This window comes from Oncorhynchus masou, chromosome 24 (assembly GCF_036934945.1).
Source record: "Oncorhynchus masou masou isolate Uvic2021 chromosome 24, UVic_Omas_1.1, whole genome shotgun sequence".
Taxonomy (NCBI): Eukaryota; Metazoa; Chordata; class Actinopteri; order Salmoniformes; family Salmonidae; genus Oncorhynchus; species Oncorhynchus masou.
The window spans coordinates 13,782,182-13,798,241 of record NC_088235.1 but is presented as its reverse complement, the minus strand read 5'-3'; the positions used below and the strand labels follow the sequence as shown (position 1 = coordinate 13,798,241).

At 44.6% G+C, this 16,060-nt stretch overlaps 1 protein-coding gene and 1 long non-coding RNA gene across 4 annotated transcripts in view; one reads left to right on the top strand and one right to left on the bottom strand.

Annotated features, from left to right (window-relative positions):
* The window catches only part of LOC135511559 (adhesion G protein-coupled receptor B3-like), a 144,529-nt gene extending 137,080 nt beyond the window's left edge, over window positions 1-7,449 (bottom strand). The window contains exons 1-2 of one of the 3 annotated variants that reach the window (XM_064933046.1): window positions 6,936-7,449; window positions 4,171-4,933 (exon numbers count right to left, since the gene is read on the bottom strand). In XM_064933046.1, the coding sequence (XP_064789118.1) occupies window positions 4,171-4,918 (748 nt within the window). In that variant the 5' untranslated portion in view covers window positions 4,919-4,933; window positions 6,936-7,449. The remainder of the gene's footprint in view (window positions 1-4,170; window positions 4,934-6,935) is intronic. The other 2 variants (XM_064933044.1, XM_064933043.1) reach the window with 2 other exon arrangements.
* Window positions 5,235-14,173, top strand: LOC135511560 (uncharacterized). The gene is made up of 3 exons (XR_010451266.1): window positions 5,235-5,396; window positions 5,880-5,963; window positions 13,629-14,173. It is a non-coding gene; the product is annotated as an uncharacterized LOC135511560 (long non-coding RNA).
* Window positions 14,174-16,060: the final 1,887 nt, after the last annotated feature.

Sequence of the window (16,060 nt, the reverse complement as noted above, 5' to 3'; positions counted from 1 at the left end):
AATATATAATGACCCCCTATGATATCCCTACGAATATCTAATAATATCATATCATCACCTAATCCCCTATGATATCCCTACGAATATCTAATATATATCATCACCTAATCCCCTATGATATCCCTACGAATATCTAATATATATCATCACCTAATCCCCTATGATATCCCTACGAATATCTAATATATATCATCACCTAATCCACTATGATATCCCTATGAATATCTAATATATATCATGCCCTAATCCCCTATGATATCCCTACGAATATCTAATATATATCATGCCCACTATAATCCCCGAATATCTAATATGATATCCCTACAAATATCTAATATCTAATATCCCTATGAATATCTAATATATATCATGCCTAATCCCTATGATATCATCACCTATCACCTAATCCCCTATGATATCCCTACAAATATCTAATATATATCATCACCTAATCCCCTATGATATCCCTACGAATATCTAATATATATCATGACCTAATCCCCTATGATATCACTACAAATATCTAATATATATCATGACCTAATCCCCTATGATATCCCTACGAATATCTAATATATATCATCACCTAATCCCCTATGATATCCCGATGAATATCTAATATACATCATGACCTAATCCCCCATGATAACCCTACGAATATCTAATATATATCATGACCTAATACCCTATGATATCTCTACGAATATCTAATATATATCATCACCTAATCCCCTATGATAACCCTATGAATATCTAATATATATCATCACCTAATCCCCTATGATATCCCTATGAATATCTAATATATATCATTACCTAATCCCCCATGATAACCCTACGACCACCTAATATATATCATGACCTAATCCCCTATGATAACCCTACGACCACCTACACACAATTACAGTCTTCTACTCCAACAACAATACCCAGTTCCTACAATGTCACGTGGTCCCATGGTCAATGACAAGGACCTTCTATACTCACTAATGTTTTACAAACAGAGAAAGAAACGGAACATCTCATTTGCATACACTCAAAGCAATCCTTTCTGCCAGCCAGGCGGCACAAAATGCTCTGTTTTCTATTTGCATGGGAGCAAAGGCCAAGGGGGAGAATCACAGAGACCGGCTCAACTCAACTAAATTCCATGCAGTCGTTCTATGTGAGTATCTATGTTCTATGTTCTGTTTGATCAGGAGTGGAGAACCAGGGAAAGCCAGAGACGGACCAGCTAGACTCAACTGAACTCCATGCAGTTATTGTGAGGTTCTATGTTCCATGATCTATATTCTGTGTGATGAGGAGTGGAGAACCAAGAAGAACCAGGGAGAACCAGAGACCAGCTGAACTCAACTGAACTCCATTCAGTCATTCTATGTAAGGTTCTACGGTTGTACTTTCTGTTTGGTCATAAAGCTGCTAATTGTTCCCCGGGGTTGTATTATTCGACGTCTGGTTCCATCTGTGACGGTTTCCAAAGGGGGGTCGCTCCTTTAACATTGGTTCATTCTTTTCTGTTGTGTGTAATGTGTGATTCATTCTGCTTGGATCACTGTGCCGGAATGACTCCCTCTTTACTGTGTCTCCCTCTGAATCTGTCACCACACCTCACACACACACACACACACACACACACACACACACACACACACACACACACACACACACACTCACACACACACACACACACACACACACACACACACATTGTAAATCTGCCACCACACCTCTGTGCTCTTATCTCTCCTCTCCACATATACAGGATTTGGTTGAGTCATCACAACACTCTTTTGAAGTGGCTCCTAAACATTCAGACTTGATACATGTATTTATTATGCAACAGATACTCTAAAATAAGTCTCTGTGTGTGTGTGGGCTGTGTGTGTGTGTGGGTGGGGGGGGTCTGTCTGTCTGTGTCTCTGTGTGTGTGTGTGGGGGGGGTGGTCTGTCTGTCTGTCTGTCTGACTGTGTCTCTCTGTCTGACTGTGTCTCTGTGCGTGCGTGCGTGCGTGCGTGCGTGTGTGTGTGTGTGCATGCGTGCGTGTGTGTGTGCATGCGTGCGTGTGTGTGTGTGTGTGTCTGTGTGTGTGTGTGTGTGTGTCTTTATTCTGTCTCTATCTGTGTTCTGTGTGTCTGAGTGTGAGTTACTAATACGACGTAGAATAAACTAGCAAACAGGGAGTCTGTGGGATTTCACTACATGGTGACAGTTTCATGGGGTATTTGAAGAAAAAGGATGGAATCCTCCGGAAGCAATTAAGGGCATTTGTCACACTTGCCAGCGTAAGCTGAAATGGTGACAGGCCGATGCAGATAGATACTGTGTGGTTGTGGGAGAAAGAACAGTAAAAAAAATACCACTTCTGAGTTTTCTGTCTAACCCTTGACAATAAATGAAAAGCTGAAGAAATCTGGTCATCTGCAACCCAGGCATCTGGGGGAGAGATTATTCATCATTTACAAAGCAAGGGAAGAGAGCTTGGTATTACGTTAGCTATATTCCAAAACAAAGGCCTAGTCAAGCACGGGCGGGTGCGCAATATCTTGGGAGTAATGTTGAAAGTCTAACACCGTATACTGTATAAACAGGACCTAGAACAGACTAGAATCTGAGAGAATGGTTTTGGGAGCATAGAAATAACAATGAATAGAAAGGGTGTCTCCATTCAAGTCGATGGTGACATAATTGGTGGTTTTTGAGTGTGCCCAGGCCAGGGAGTAAAAGCAGAAAGTGTAACCTTCCATCTGTACTGTGATTTGTTGAGTCAACTCAACTGACATTACAAAAAATATATTCCATTGCATGAGCCAGCCACATCATTTAACATTGTTTGAATGAACATTCTACATTACCATGGCAATCCAGCATCAGTTGATAGAACATTCCAAAAGACCATGGAAATGATTGCATCACAATACCAGGCAGCAATTGTGAGTCTGCCTATGAGTTTACAAGTCCATTGCCAGGGTTAGAGCTTCCAAGCCCATTCTATTCATTCTGATTTCCATGTTTGGGAGTTTCTGATGCAGTGTTATGTATTCTAGATCAGTATGCTGGAATGATCTAGAATATATCCAGTATTCCAGTGTTCTGTACTATAGACCAGTATTATAGAATATTCTAGAATATATCCAGTATTCCAGTGTTCTGTACTAAAGACCAGTATTATAGAATATTATAGAATATATCCAGTATTCCAGTGTTCTGTACTAAAGACCAGTATTATAGAATATATCCAGTATTCCAGTGTTCTGTATTATAGACCAGTATTATGGAATATTTTAGAATATATCCAGTATCCCAGTATTCACTATTCTGGACTATAGTATTCTGTTGTGTCAACACTATGCGTTGACTCCGTAGTCTATCTCCTGTTCTAATTTAAAGGCATATTCCAATCATCCCTTTAATAAGTATTGTGGAGGTCTGTAAACACTAAATAGACTCATTTTAATGAAAAACTGCTAAGCCGAACGTTGGATTGGTTTTGTTCTAATGAGATATGTCATCTACAATGGTGTTAAAAGACTAGATATTTCTGGATGGCTCTCTCATTTCCTTCAGTGTGAATATGTAGCTGCTACACCATCACAGCTCCTCTTTCCATGGTCCTGGGAATGAGAAAACACTACCATAGTCATTGGTGATGATACACATCACCAACGCCTGAAAACCACTGGTCATTATCAACCAATAATTGCAATATAATTGTATATTAGAGATGAGCAGCATACATGATGGTGGGCTGGGCTGTGGAGGAATATGGACCAGGCGTATCTCATGTACAACACCCGCTCCTCTTGTAGCTTTGGTCTAGGGATGCATTGCATTGTGAGGTCAGCTGTGTGTGTTTTTTGTTTCACTGCCCACAACCCAACTCTGTAGACAGACATGCACTATACCGGTAGAGGGGTAGAGAGGGGTTAAAAGAGGCTATTGACGTGCACAGTGGACTCTAGCTCTGGCCCAAGTTGTTATTGTCCGTTCCACTACCAAGGGATATTTGGTTAGTAGAAGAATACGCACTAACGCCCTGGACCAGAGCTAGGTTGACTCAAACTCCCAGCTGGCTCATCTATATATGCATACATACAAACAATGCTCATTGAACTGTAGTATAACTGCAGTATGTTAGACATACAGCATGTTTGGGGCTGGTTACTCACCCTCCTTTGCTGGTCGTTTAACCTCTGCACTGATGTTGCACACCTGCCCAGCACGGATTTGTGGAGTCAGGCATCCCTCCGTTTGGGGATTTAAAGGCAAAACCACGTTGTTAAGCAAAAGCATACTTTCTGATTCTCCGTCGCCTAGGTGCTGGGGACAGGTGCATTTCGTATACACTATTCCACATGATTCCACAGTTCCTTTCTCCGATTTCAGGCAGTTTTCCAGCCACGTGCACAGCACCTGACATCCAAATTGACTGGGGCTCGCCTTGTTCAAGACCAAGAATTCCACCACAGACTTCTCCTCTTCGTCCGTCTTCTGCAATCCGTTATAATCGTAAGGGAAAACCCTCCGTAGCTGCACAAAATTCTTGTCATACTGCAAAAATATATACATATTCTTGGAATCACACAGGTACACTATAGACTCGTTGTTTTTCAGCAATTCATTGATCTTCTCGTGTGAGTAGTGATCGAATTGATAAGCAAGCAAAGAGAACTCGGAGCAGCTCAAGTCTCGTTTGTATAGTTTAAGGTAGATGCTGTATTTGGTAGGGTCAGGGTTCTCCAACGTCCATGTGCAATTTGTGTAGTTCTTGGGAAACATCTCAGTCACTGAGTAAGATCCATATATGACCCCTTTGACCAAAGTGGAACACCAGTAGTCTTGTGCACCAGTTAATCCAAACATAACCAGGAGATAGGTGGAAAATATATAAATCAACTGGTTACGAATAGCCTTCATCCTATGTCATTTGGCCTGCAAGGGGGAGAGATGTAAAAATGACACCAAGGACTCTTAAAGACACAGTTAGTAACAGTAAACAACATGAACCTGTGTTGGTCTAATACTGGGTGTTCTGATTATACCAACGTTTAGTTCATAGTGAGGCATCAACCTTTTCCGCCTTGGAAAACACCTGGCCAACCGTCATCATTCCTGTTCCACTGTTACATTACGGCGGGCAGTCTCCTGCTCCTCTCCCTTGTTGCCTTTTGCAAGAAAGATAAAACTTTGGACAAACACTGCCACCTTGTGGTTGCAATGGTCGCTTGATTTGGGGAAGTCCGCATAAGGGATCAATGAAACTCGTGTCAGTCGTTATTGAGTTGTAATTAATTGGACCGATTGGCAGAACAAGGGAACCGTCCATCTTTGGAATATTTCGAACGTGGTGGGGCTCGCGTGTTCATATGTGTGTGTTCATCACAAAGAAAGAGAGGTCTGTGATTGTGAACAGTTATCATATTGCTCTGAGGGACATATTGGCTGCATGTGGTATTTTATTGGAAGTGAGCTCATTTTGCGCAACTATGTTCTCCATTACGCATCGCGGAGAGGGGCTTTAAACCGTCGATATTCATTTCGATGAGAATAATGAACTGGATTATGTCGTCGGTGTATTCCACGTCCCTGACAAAAAGGGTTTGGATTCTGTGTCTATTTTATTTGATTTATTTCCGAATCCAAGACCATACTGCGTGATATGCTGTAGGCTATGTTCCACGCCCATCCATCCAACCTGTATCTTTCCTCAATTCAATAGTGGACTAAGAACTGGTTTGGAAGTCCATTATACACTAATTTCATATAAAGACTCAGTGGGAGATTAACCAACCCACACATTGACACAAATACAGCATCGTGTCCCCAGTCCCGATTTCCTTAACATAACTAACATGGGCTTTCTTCTCCTCCCTTATAGGCAGCTAATGATACCTGTAACGTTCTTCCATCTACTAATAGACAGATCTGGATCACGTATCGAGTCGCGAGAGAAGGAGAGAGGGTGAGAGAGAGAGAGAGAGAGAGAGAGAGCGAGAGAATGCATGCGATGTCCTGATTGTATTAATCCTGCAGGCATTGCAGCTGTGAGCAGTGTCACAGTGGTGTGTGAGTAGGCGGTGGAATTAAGTCTATAGAATATTCTTCTGAGAACATGAGAATAGTAGGATTTCAAACATTGAGGACTATAAACCTAATTTGAGGACATTAGTTTAGGTTATGCATGATAAAATGACAAAGAATGCGATATAATATAATGGCATATTGTGCTGCCAAATGGACAGAATGTTGTCTTTTGGTTTGGGACCTGTTCATATAGTATCTAAATGCTATTTCTCTGCAAATATTCTCACTAATGGATAGATCATTCTTGCATTATCACTGTTTATAAGATTCATAGGGTACATGCCGTTCTCTGAAAACAGAAGTCCTTTTGCTGAACGGACATGGTTTGAGCGCTTATCGAGGATTACAATTTGTTAGAGGATGCAAAAACATCCGCTTATTTTACTATCAAATTAAAGTTGTTTTTCCTCCTGCTTTGCAAAGCGATATGAATATGATGAAATATCAACTCAATCACAATTCACTGACACATAGACGGCGCTAAAACCAGATTTTTGCCCATTTTTGATAAAAGGCGCACAGAAATACATCTGTTAACTTATTCCAACCCAGCGGAGTCTATGTGTGTCCGTCCCATGGTTGGAAACCCTCGACGCATGTTAGAGCCTATTCATTCCAAACAGAGATACAATGCTGCAGCCACAGAAATGTTGATCGAGGTGGAATATTTCAACTTTCAGACGAGGCTATATCGGTTAAACAGAGAGCGTTGCAGTAGCCTAGCTGGCGTGGAATCTGTTTGTGTTATTTAAAGCCTGGCTGCTTTATCTGTCTACAGCCATACAATCATAATAGCATACTACTACTATAATAATAATAATAATGCAATTAATATTATCCCCAAAATTACCTTACACTCCGGAAGCTATGGCTATTTTTCCAAAATACTTGACCACATCCTTTATGAAGAGCAAAATGTGCTGTCTCCGTGCGAATCGATACTTCCCATAGCCCACAATAGAAGTCCAATGCAACAAGATGATCGTCAATGGACAAAAAAAAAATGCGTTAGACTCCGGTCTGGATCATCTCCTCCGCGTCGCTTTTTTCCATCAAAACGGACCCAGTGAGAAGCGAAACAACTCGCGACAGCCCAATAGAGGAATAGTAGAATAATTGGGGGGACAAAAACCTACCAAATTACCGTGAAGGTATACCTCTATGGATCGTCGACGGGTCCCTTCGTGTCTTTTCTCCAGATATATTAGCCTATCAAGACGAAGCAGCAAGTAGTCCAAAAAAATCCTTAGCGGACGGATGTTTGAATACTGAGTAAGTATGGAGGAGAGATAGAAACCGCTCTGCTCGCTCACCCTGCTTAGGACTGGGGCTGCAATATCACGTCACAGCCACTAAGATAAAGCACGTATGGACGTTTTCTTGCTGCGTCTGGTATACCACTTTCCCACCCCCACCCTCTGACACTCTTCCATAGCCGTCCCTTAATTCAAGGCATAGGGATGTTCCCTTGGACTTGGACCCGAGGTTTGGTGCCCACTGCCCAGACAGACAGGCTACTGCTCCTGACGAACCGGCACGTTGGCTTGGGGTTTACCATTCGTTGTTGGAATATTGGCCTATTTTGGCTGCAAAGACGGATGAGCTGGCGCGCGCAGGACAATAAAAAACCTTATATTCTATCATCATGGGACATTATAAGCGGATAGTGGAATTACCCTCCTTATGATTTTGAAACAAGGATATTTTCATTTTTAAAATAGATTTCTTCTACTTTTTTTGCTGATGTGGCAGGTGTTTTGTGTGCTGTTTTGAGACAATGTCTGAAACTCGCCTCTGTCTGTAGTAATTAGTGTCTTCTTCTGTTCTTATGCAAAGTAGCCTACAGAACATATCCTCCCTCCTCTTCACGACTGTGTATGTAGTTGTTTCTTGTATTTAGGTCAAAACACTATTAGGTATGCATGTTTATGTTCATCGAATGATTTGGGGTTATTGTTGAGCAGTTTAGTCAAGCTATACCACTTCATCCGTTCTAAATGTTGTTTGGCAGGGACTTCGTTTTTTTCGACGTTGACCTAAATATGGCAAACTTTTCACTTAAGTTAATATTTTGGTAATATGCTTCGAGGTAAGAATGTATCTAATTGAGTCTACTAAGTTAATGGTATAACTTTGTTTTCTTAACAATTTTACTTTTGTTCAACCATAATACGAGTTAATTGCGCATTGCCAAATAAATAAACCGAATTGATCGTAACAGAGACAATATCAGCTCGCGATGTTTTTACACACCTATAAATGCATTGTATATGTAAAGGGTGCAACTCTAAGTTCTTAGTTCTAATGGAACAAGAGGAAATTTGATAATAATGACCAAACATACACCAAACATGTACTGTTTCCTCTGAGTCTATAACCATACGAAGGGTGAGAATTGGTTCAGTGGTTATTCATGTGGAAGTCATACCCGAACATCTGAATGGTTAAACAGGCATAAGAGCGTATGTGGTTGGTTAGTTGTACAGACCGCTGAACCGCCGTTTCGAACTGGAGACTTTGCTTCAAGGGCGGACATGAAGGTTGACTGAGCTAAAAAGTGAAACGATCATGGAGGGCATCCCCCACACACATTCAAAGGGTTATGTTACTGTCTGGCATGTCAATGGTTTAGCACCATACTCCTTGTCGTCAGACAGTATAGGTTGAGTGAGGAGTGAGTTAGGCTACCTAAAGGTCCGTTACCCGCGTTACTATACCATTAAATAGATCCACTGACTTCAGCTAAGTGGACTAACTTGGGGAGCGTTGTACGTGTTTTTGCGCAGTCAGTGCTTGTAATGTTGTTGGCCAACATACAATTTGTCGAAATATTGCGCACGCAATTAAGCTACATCTGTTAGGTTACTTCTTGCTGCTTGCTAAAGCGCTCGACAGTTATCGAATCCATCATTGCCCGCGGGCGGTGAATGGATAGGCTACAGATATTCTACATACTCTTACCCTACGAGGTCCGGAGCCTGCTGATTTTCCTATCTGATCATTAATTGCACACACCTGGTAGCCAGGTCTAAATTAGTCCCTGATTAGAAGGGAACAATACAAAAATATGCATTGGAACTGGCGAGGTCCAGGGATGAGTTTGAGGGTTCTATATTATATAAAGACGCTTGACAGTTGAGATGGCAGCTAGTTTAATAAAGCAGATGCCTCCACTACTAGATTATGACCGGGCACCGGGGCACGGGTATGACACACTTTGTCTGTTATGGGGTTGAGGAGCAGCGAACCGTCTCTAAAATGGTTTGTGATGCACATTTGCGCTGCCTGCCTGCTGGGAGTCGAGAGGGTGGACACTGTGTCTGGTCGAAGCTGTCTCTCTCAGTACATTGTGAGTTCATTTATATGATCCGATCCTCATTACAAGCTGCAGTAGATGCAATATCCAAAGCTATGGCTATGGATTATATATATATGGATACAATATATGGATTATATGTAATGGATGAATGCTATGCTATGAGTCCCTGTGTTTATGAGCTATACTGTGCTCGTCTCTGTGCTTTCAAAATATAATCATATCCCTAGGTCTATTTAGCAATAGCAAAAAACGGAATGATGATTTAGTGACTGTGGTGCCATGAGAGTGTATGTCAGCCCGCAGAGACACAGCTGGGAGCTGTCCCTTCAGCACCGCCCTGGTCATGACCCCTGGGGGATTCAGCACTGCAACACCATGGACAGCAACCTCTGACAAGGCACCAGTACAGACTACCTGCTGTGCAAGATCATGGACAGCAACCCCTATACAAGCCACAGCTGTGGCAGCAGACCCGAGCCCCTTCAGCACCATGGACAGCAGCTCTTATACAAGCCACAGCTGTGGCATCAGACCCCAGCCTCTTCAGCACCATGGACGGCAGCCCTGGCTACAGCAGCCCCCACAGCTTGGTTCCAAAACGGGCTATATCATAAAAATGTAGGAAAACAAAAATGTGCCTTTTAGTCTTCATTTAATTTGAGATGTGTGGTTAAGGTTATGGTTAGTTTTAAAATCAGATTTTTAGAAGATAAATTATAGAAATAGGTGGGGTTTTGACTTTGCCCAGATAGTAACGATCCTACAGCTGCAGCACCATGATCATCTACCTGCTTCATACCAGCCACACCTGCAGCACCACAATCATCTATCTACCTGCTTCATACCAGCCACAGCTGCAGCACGACAATCTTCTACCTGCTTCATACCAGCCACAGCTGCAGCACCACGATCATCTATCTACCTGCTTCATACCAGCCACAGCTGCACCACCACGGTCATCTTCCTGCTTCATACCAGCCACAGCTGCAGCACCACGATCATCTATCTACCTGCTTCATACCAGCCACAGCTGCAGCACCACGGTCATCTACCTGCTTCATACCAGCCACAGCACCACAGTCATCATCTACCTGCTTCATACCAGCCACAACATCACAGCTACAAAAAAAATGTGTTTGGAACCATTGAGATCCTATTAAATTACTCCTAGTATTCTAGTAGGTAATACTATGCCCAGAACCATGCACAGCTTTCTGACAGGGAGAGGTATAGGGACCATGGACAGCTCCCTGACAGGAGGAGGTATAGGGACCATGGACAGCTCCTTATTAAGTGGAGGTACAGGGACCATGGACAGCTCCCTGACAGGAGGAGGTACAGGGACCATGGACAGCTCCCTAACAGGGGGAGGTACAGGGACCATGGACAGCTCCCTGACAGGAGGAGGTACAGGGACCATGGACAGCTCCTTATTATGTGGAGGTATAGGGACCATGGACAGCTCCCTGACAGGAGGTATAGGGACCATGGACAGCTCCTTATTATGTGGAGGTACAGGGACCATGGACAGCTCCTTATTATGTGGAGGTATAGGGACCATGGACAGCTCCTTATTATGTGGAGGTACAGGGACCATGGACAGCTCCTTATTAAGTGGAGGTACAGGGACCATGGACAGCTCCTTATTAAGTGGAGGTACAGGGACCATGGACAGCTCCCTGACAGGGGGAGGTATAGGGACCATGGACAGCTCCTTATTAAGTGGAGGTACAGGGACCATGGACAGCTCCCTGACAGGGGGAGGTACAGGGACCATGGACAGCTCCTTATTATGTGGAGGTATAGGGACCATGGACAGCTCCCTGACAGGGGGAGGTATAGGGACCATGGACAGCTCCCTGACAAGAGGAGGTACAGGGACCATGGACAGCTCCCTGACAAGAGGAGGTACAGGGACCATGGACAGCTCCTTATTATGTGGAGGTATAGGGTCCATGGACAGCTCCTTATTATGTGGAGGTATAGGGACCATGGTCAGCTCCCTGACAGGAGGTATAGGGACCATGGACAGCTCCCTGACAAGAGGAGGTACAGGGACCATGGACAGCTCCCCGACAAGAGGAGGTACAGGGACCATGGACAGCTCCTTATTATGTGGAGGTATAGGGACCATGGACAGCTCCCTGACAAGAGGAGGTACAGGGACCATGGACAGCTCCTTATTATGTGGAGGTATAGGGTCCATGGTCAGCTCCCTGACAGGAGGTATAGGGACCATGGGCAGCTCCCTGACAGGAGGAGGTACAGGGACCATGGACAGCTCCCTAACAGGGGGAGGTATAGGGACCATGGACAGCTCCCTGACAAGAGGAGGTACAGGGACCATGGACAGCTCCCCGACAAGAGGAGGTACAGGGACCATGGACAGCTCCTTATTATGTGGAGGTATAGGGACCATGGACAGCTCCCTGACAGGAGGAGGTATAGGGACCATGGACAGCTCCCTGACAGGAGGAGGTATAGGGGCCGTAGACAGCTCCCTGATAGGAGGAGGTATAGGGACCATGGACAGGTATAGGGCCGTGGACAGCTCCTGCATCCCAAATTCCACTCTTGTCCTTACATAGTGCACTATGTAGGAAATAGGGTGCCTTTTGGAATGCAGACATTGATTCAACGATCTCTAGTTGCACAGCTGTTGCGTGTGAGGAAATAATTGTTTATCTCAAGCAATTGTAAATCTGGAAAGATTCTAATGCCATATGGCAGCTAACATTTCTGTTGAACCTGGCACTGTGGATTGTGAACACATATTTCAAGGTTTGGGAAGTTTGTCTCTACAGAAATGTATTCAGTTTAAAGGATTGAGGCATATTATAAAGACCTTTGGATTTAAAATCATATTGTGTACTGAATGTGATATCACACATTATATTATTAAGCAATAAGGCATAAAGCAATAAGGCACAAGGGCCAATATACCAGGGCTAAGGGCTGTTCTTAGTGCCTGGATACAGCCCTTAGCAGTGGTATATTGGCCATATACCACAAACCCCGAGGTGCCTTATTGCTATTATAAACTGGTTACCAACGTAATTAGAGCAGTAAAAATAAATGTTTTGTCATATCCATGGTATACAGTCTGATATACCATGGCTGTCAGCCAATCAGCATTCAGGGCTCAACCCCCCAAGTTTATAATATTAAATAGAACATTTTGGATCCTACCATCACAATAGTGTGTTCTTACGATCCCAAAATGACAGAACAAGAGCTGTCTGCTCTAGCACAAGCTCCACCTTGCCCTCTGATAGGCTAGCCATATTGCTTACACCTATCAAATTCTTTCAGATCTACACAAGTGTTGAGGAGGTAGTGCCTATGGGCTATAGGTTGGTTCTAGAGAGTGCCTAACCTAACACAATGTCTTGACCACTAAACAACTCCAGTCCCCTCTCCCGGGACAAGTGGCTAGTGCCTAGGGGCTAGGGGTTATTTCTGGACAGGGCCTAACATCATTGACTTGACCACAAAACATCTCCAGTTCTCTCTCTTTCTCCATAGAGGTCTAACTGAACATAATGTCCACATTAGAGTAATGTCATGTAGTACTCCAGGGGAACGCTGTGAACTCCATCAAATGGAAATACTGTTCAACTGCCAATTTTGCTTTTGTGTTTGCATTGGGGGAAGAGACAGTCAGGGATTACTAATCAGTCTCAGCACAGGGCTGCCTGACATTGTCATCCATACTAATGTGACGGACTCAGCATCGGTCCCAAATTGGCACCCTATTCCCCTAAGGGGCCCTGGTCAAAAGTAGTGCACTATAAATGGAATAGGGTTCCGTTTGCGATGTATATTTAGTATCTGTCACTTCAATAACAGTGTTGATGTCTGAAGAGAAAATGACATGTTTTTCATCCCTCCACCAAACCAAGTCCCCAGTCCAGATCATTAAAAACATTGCTGATCTCTTGCAGATTGAGGTCCCCTAGCAGAGTTGTTTGGCATAGATGAAGTTGTAACTGCAGTATTACGGTATTAAAGGGGCAATCCAGTATTCAAAGAACAACAACATTCTGACCCAGCCACTCTTTGGGGTAAACAGCTGAGCGATGGGGCTGGAGAAATGTAACCAGTGTATGGAAGTTGCATTCTTCAAGAATCAATGGCTATATATCCTTAATTTAACATTTACTAAAATGAATGTACCAATCCCGGATTATCACTTTAAAGTATTAAAATCTCTCACTTCCTCAGGCAGCCAGTTGGAAACATCCGGAGTGACCCGAAGCAGGCCCACATGGATATTCTACAGTGCCAGAGCCACAATGAAGACCTTAAGGTGTTTTGGGAGACTCCAGCCACACTCACACACTCTCTCTCACACACACACACACACACACACACACACACACACACACACACACACACACACACACACACACACACACACACACACACACACACACACACACACACACACACACACACACACACACACACACACACACACGCACTTTGCAAAGCTTTATGAAAAGATTAAAAACACAAATGAGGGTATCTCTCCAGTGACATGCGACGAGGGCCAAGTGCCAACCGTCCAGGACGTCTGCCAACCCCCCCTCTCTGTCTCTCCCCTCTCTCTTTCTGTCTTTCTCTCTCTCCCCCACTTTCCCACTCACCCTTCCTCCCTCCCTCTCTCCCACTCACCCTTCCTCCCTCCCTCTCTCCCACTCACCCTTCCTCCCTCCCTCTCTCCCACTCTCCCTTCCCCCCTCCCTCTCTCCCACTCACCCTTCCTCCCTCCCTCTCTCCCACTCACCCTTCCTCCCTCCCTCTTTCCCACTCTCCCTTCCTCCCTCCCTCTTTCCCACTCTCCCTTCCTCCCTCCCTCTCCCCTCACCCTTCCTCCCTCCCTCTCTCCCACTCTCCCTTCCTCCCTCCCTCTCTCCCACTCTCCCTTCCTCCCTCCCTCTTTCCCACTCACCCTTCCTCCCTCCCTCTCTCCCACTCACCCTTCCTCCCTCCCTCCTCCCCTCTCCCTTCCTCCCTCCCCTCTCCCATTCTCCCTTCCTCCCTCCCTCTCTCCCACTCACCCTTCCTCCCTCCCTCCTCCCCTCCCTCTCCCACTCACCCTTCCTCCCTCCCTCTTCCCCTCACCCTTCCTCCCTCCCTCTCTCCCACTCACCCTTCCTCCCTCCCTCTCTCCCACTCTCCCTTCCTCCCTCCCTCTCTCCCACTCACCCTTCCTTCCATCTCTCTCTAACCCCAGTCCCCTATCAGTATGGTGGTGACTTAAGTACAGATCCCTTCCTCCCTCCATCTCTCCCACTCTCCCTTCCTTCCTCCTCCCTCTCTCACTCTCCCTTCCTCCCTCCCTCCCTCCCACTCCCCCTTCCTTCCCTCTCTCTCTAACCTCAGTCCCCTATCAGTATGGTGGTGACCAGATCCCCCTCCCTCCCTCCCTCCCTCTCTCCCACTCTCCCTTCCTTCCCTCTCTCTCTAACCTCAGTCCCCTATCAGTATGGTGGTGACTAAGTACAGATCCCTTCCTCCCTCCCTCTCTCCCACTCTCCCTTCCTTCCCTCTCTCTCTAACCTCAGTCCCCTATCAGTATGGTGGTGGCTAAGTACAGATCCCTTCCTCCCCTCTCTCCCACTCCCCCTTCCTTCCCTCTCTCTCTAACCTCAGTCCCCTATCAGTATGGTGGTGGCTAAGTACAGATCCCTTCTAAGCCATGTGTGCCCTTTAGGCAGACCCCAGGCTGGTCCAATGCTAACACACAGATGACATGTCTGTCTAAGCAGACCAAGGAAATCCTCTGACTCAAGGTTAAAGGTTAAACAAGAGAGCTTGACGTCAAAGTGAAATCATATAGCGAGCTATCGGCAGGCGAGCGCTGGGCCGGTAGACCTTGGCTACATTACAAGAATGTGTTTGTTTTTCTGTGATTGTGTTTTCTATCTCTGTTCTGCTTTTCATGATGTTTTGATGTATTGCTGTGTAGATTTCTGTCAATCTTTCTGAAAAAGAGACCTTACTCTCAGCATGACTCACTGTTCGATTTAATGGCACCCTATTCCCTATGTAGAGCACTACGTTTGACCAGGCCCCTGTGTGCCTTGGTAAATAGCAGCGCTCTATAAAAGGAATAGGGTCCCATTTGAGACACAGCCTTGGTAAGTCACCTACAGACCTTGTGTGTTAGTCAAAAGACTGCAGTGACCTGGCTGAGGGGTTAGGTGAGAGCACTCTTTTTATTTGCAGTGCAGCAATGTGTTTTCATACCATCGGGCAGCGACTAGTTAAAACCATAATAGTCCAGTAGATCGTGTGCTTAGACATCAAAACTGAAGGAGATCTGAAATGGGTTTTTTTAAGGACGTGTTTTGGACATAGTATTTTGTTTCTAGGTCGTGACTATGGACATGGACAGGATATTCAACATCCCAAATCTAATTTACAGCCCACTCCCTGTAACTGGCCTCCGTATTCCACATTCACCTCCCCCCTTCAATATCTAACAATAGGTCTATTGTACTGCAGATCACAGCAGGGTTGGGCTCAATTCCATTTCAACTCCAGTCAATTTAGAAAGTAAACCAAATTCCACATATTCTAAATTGAAAACAATTGAGGAGAATTGGAATTAGAATAGGAACATCAGTGTGCTTCCTGAGTTTAAATGG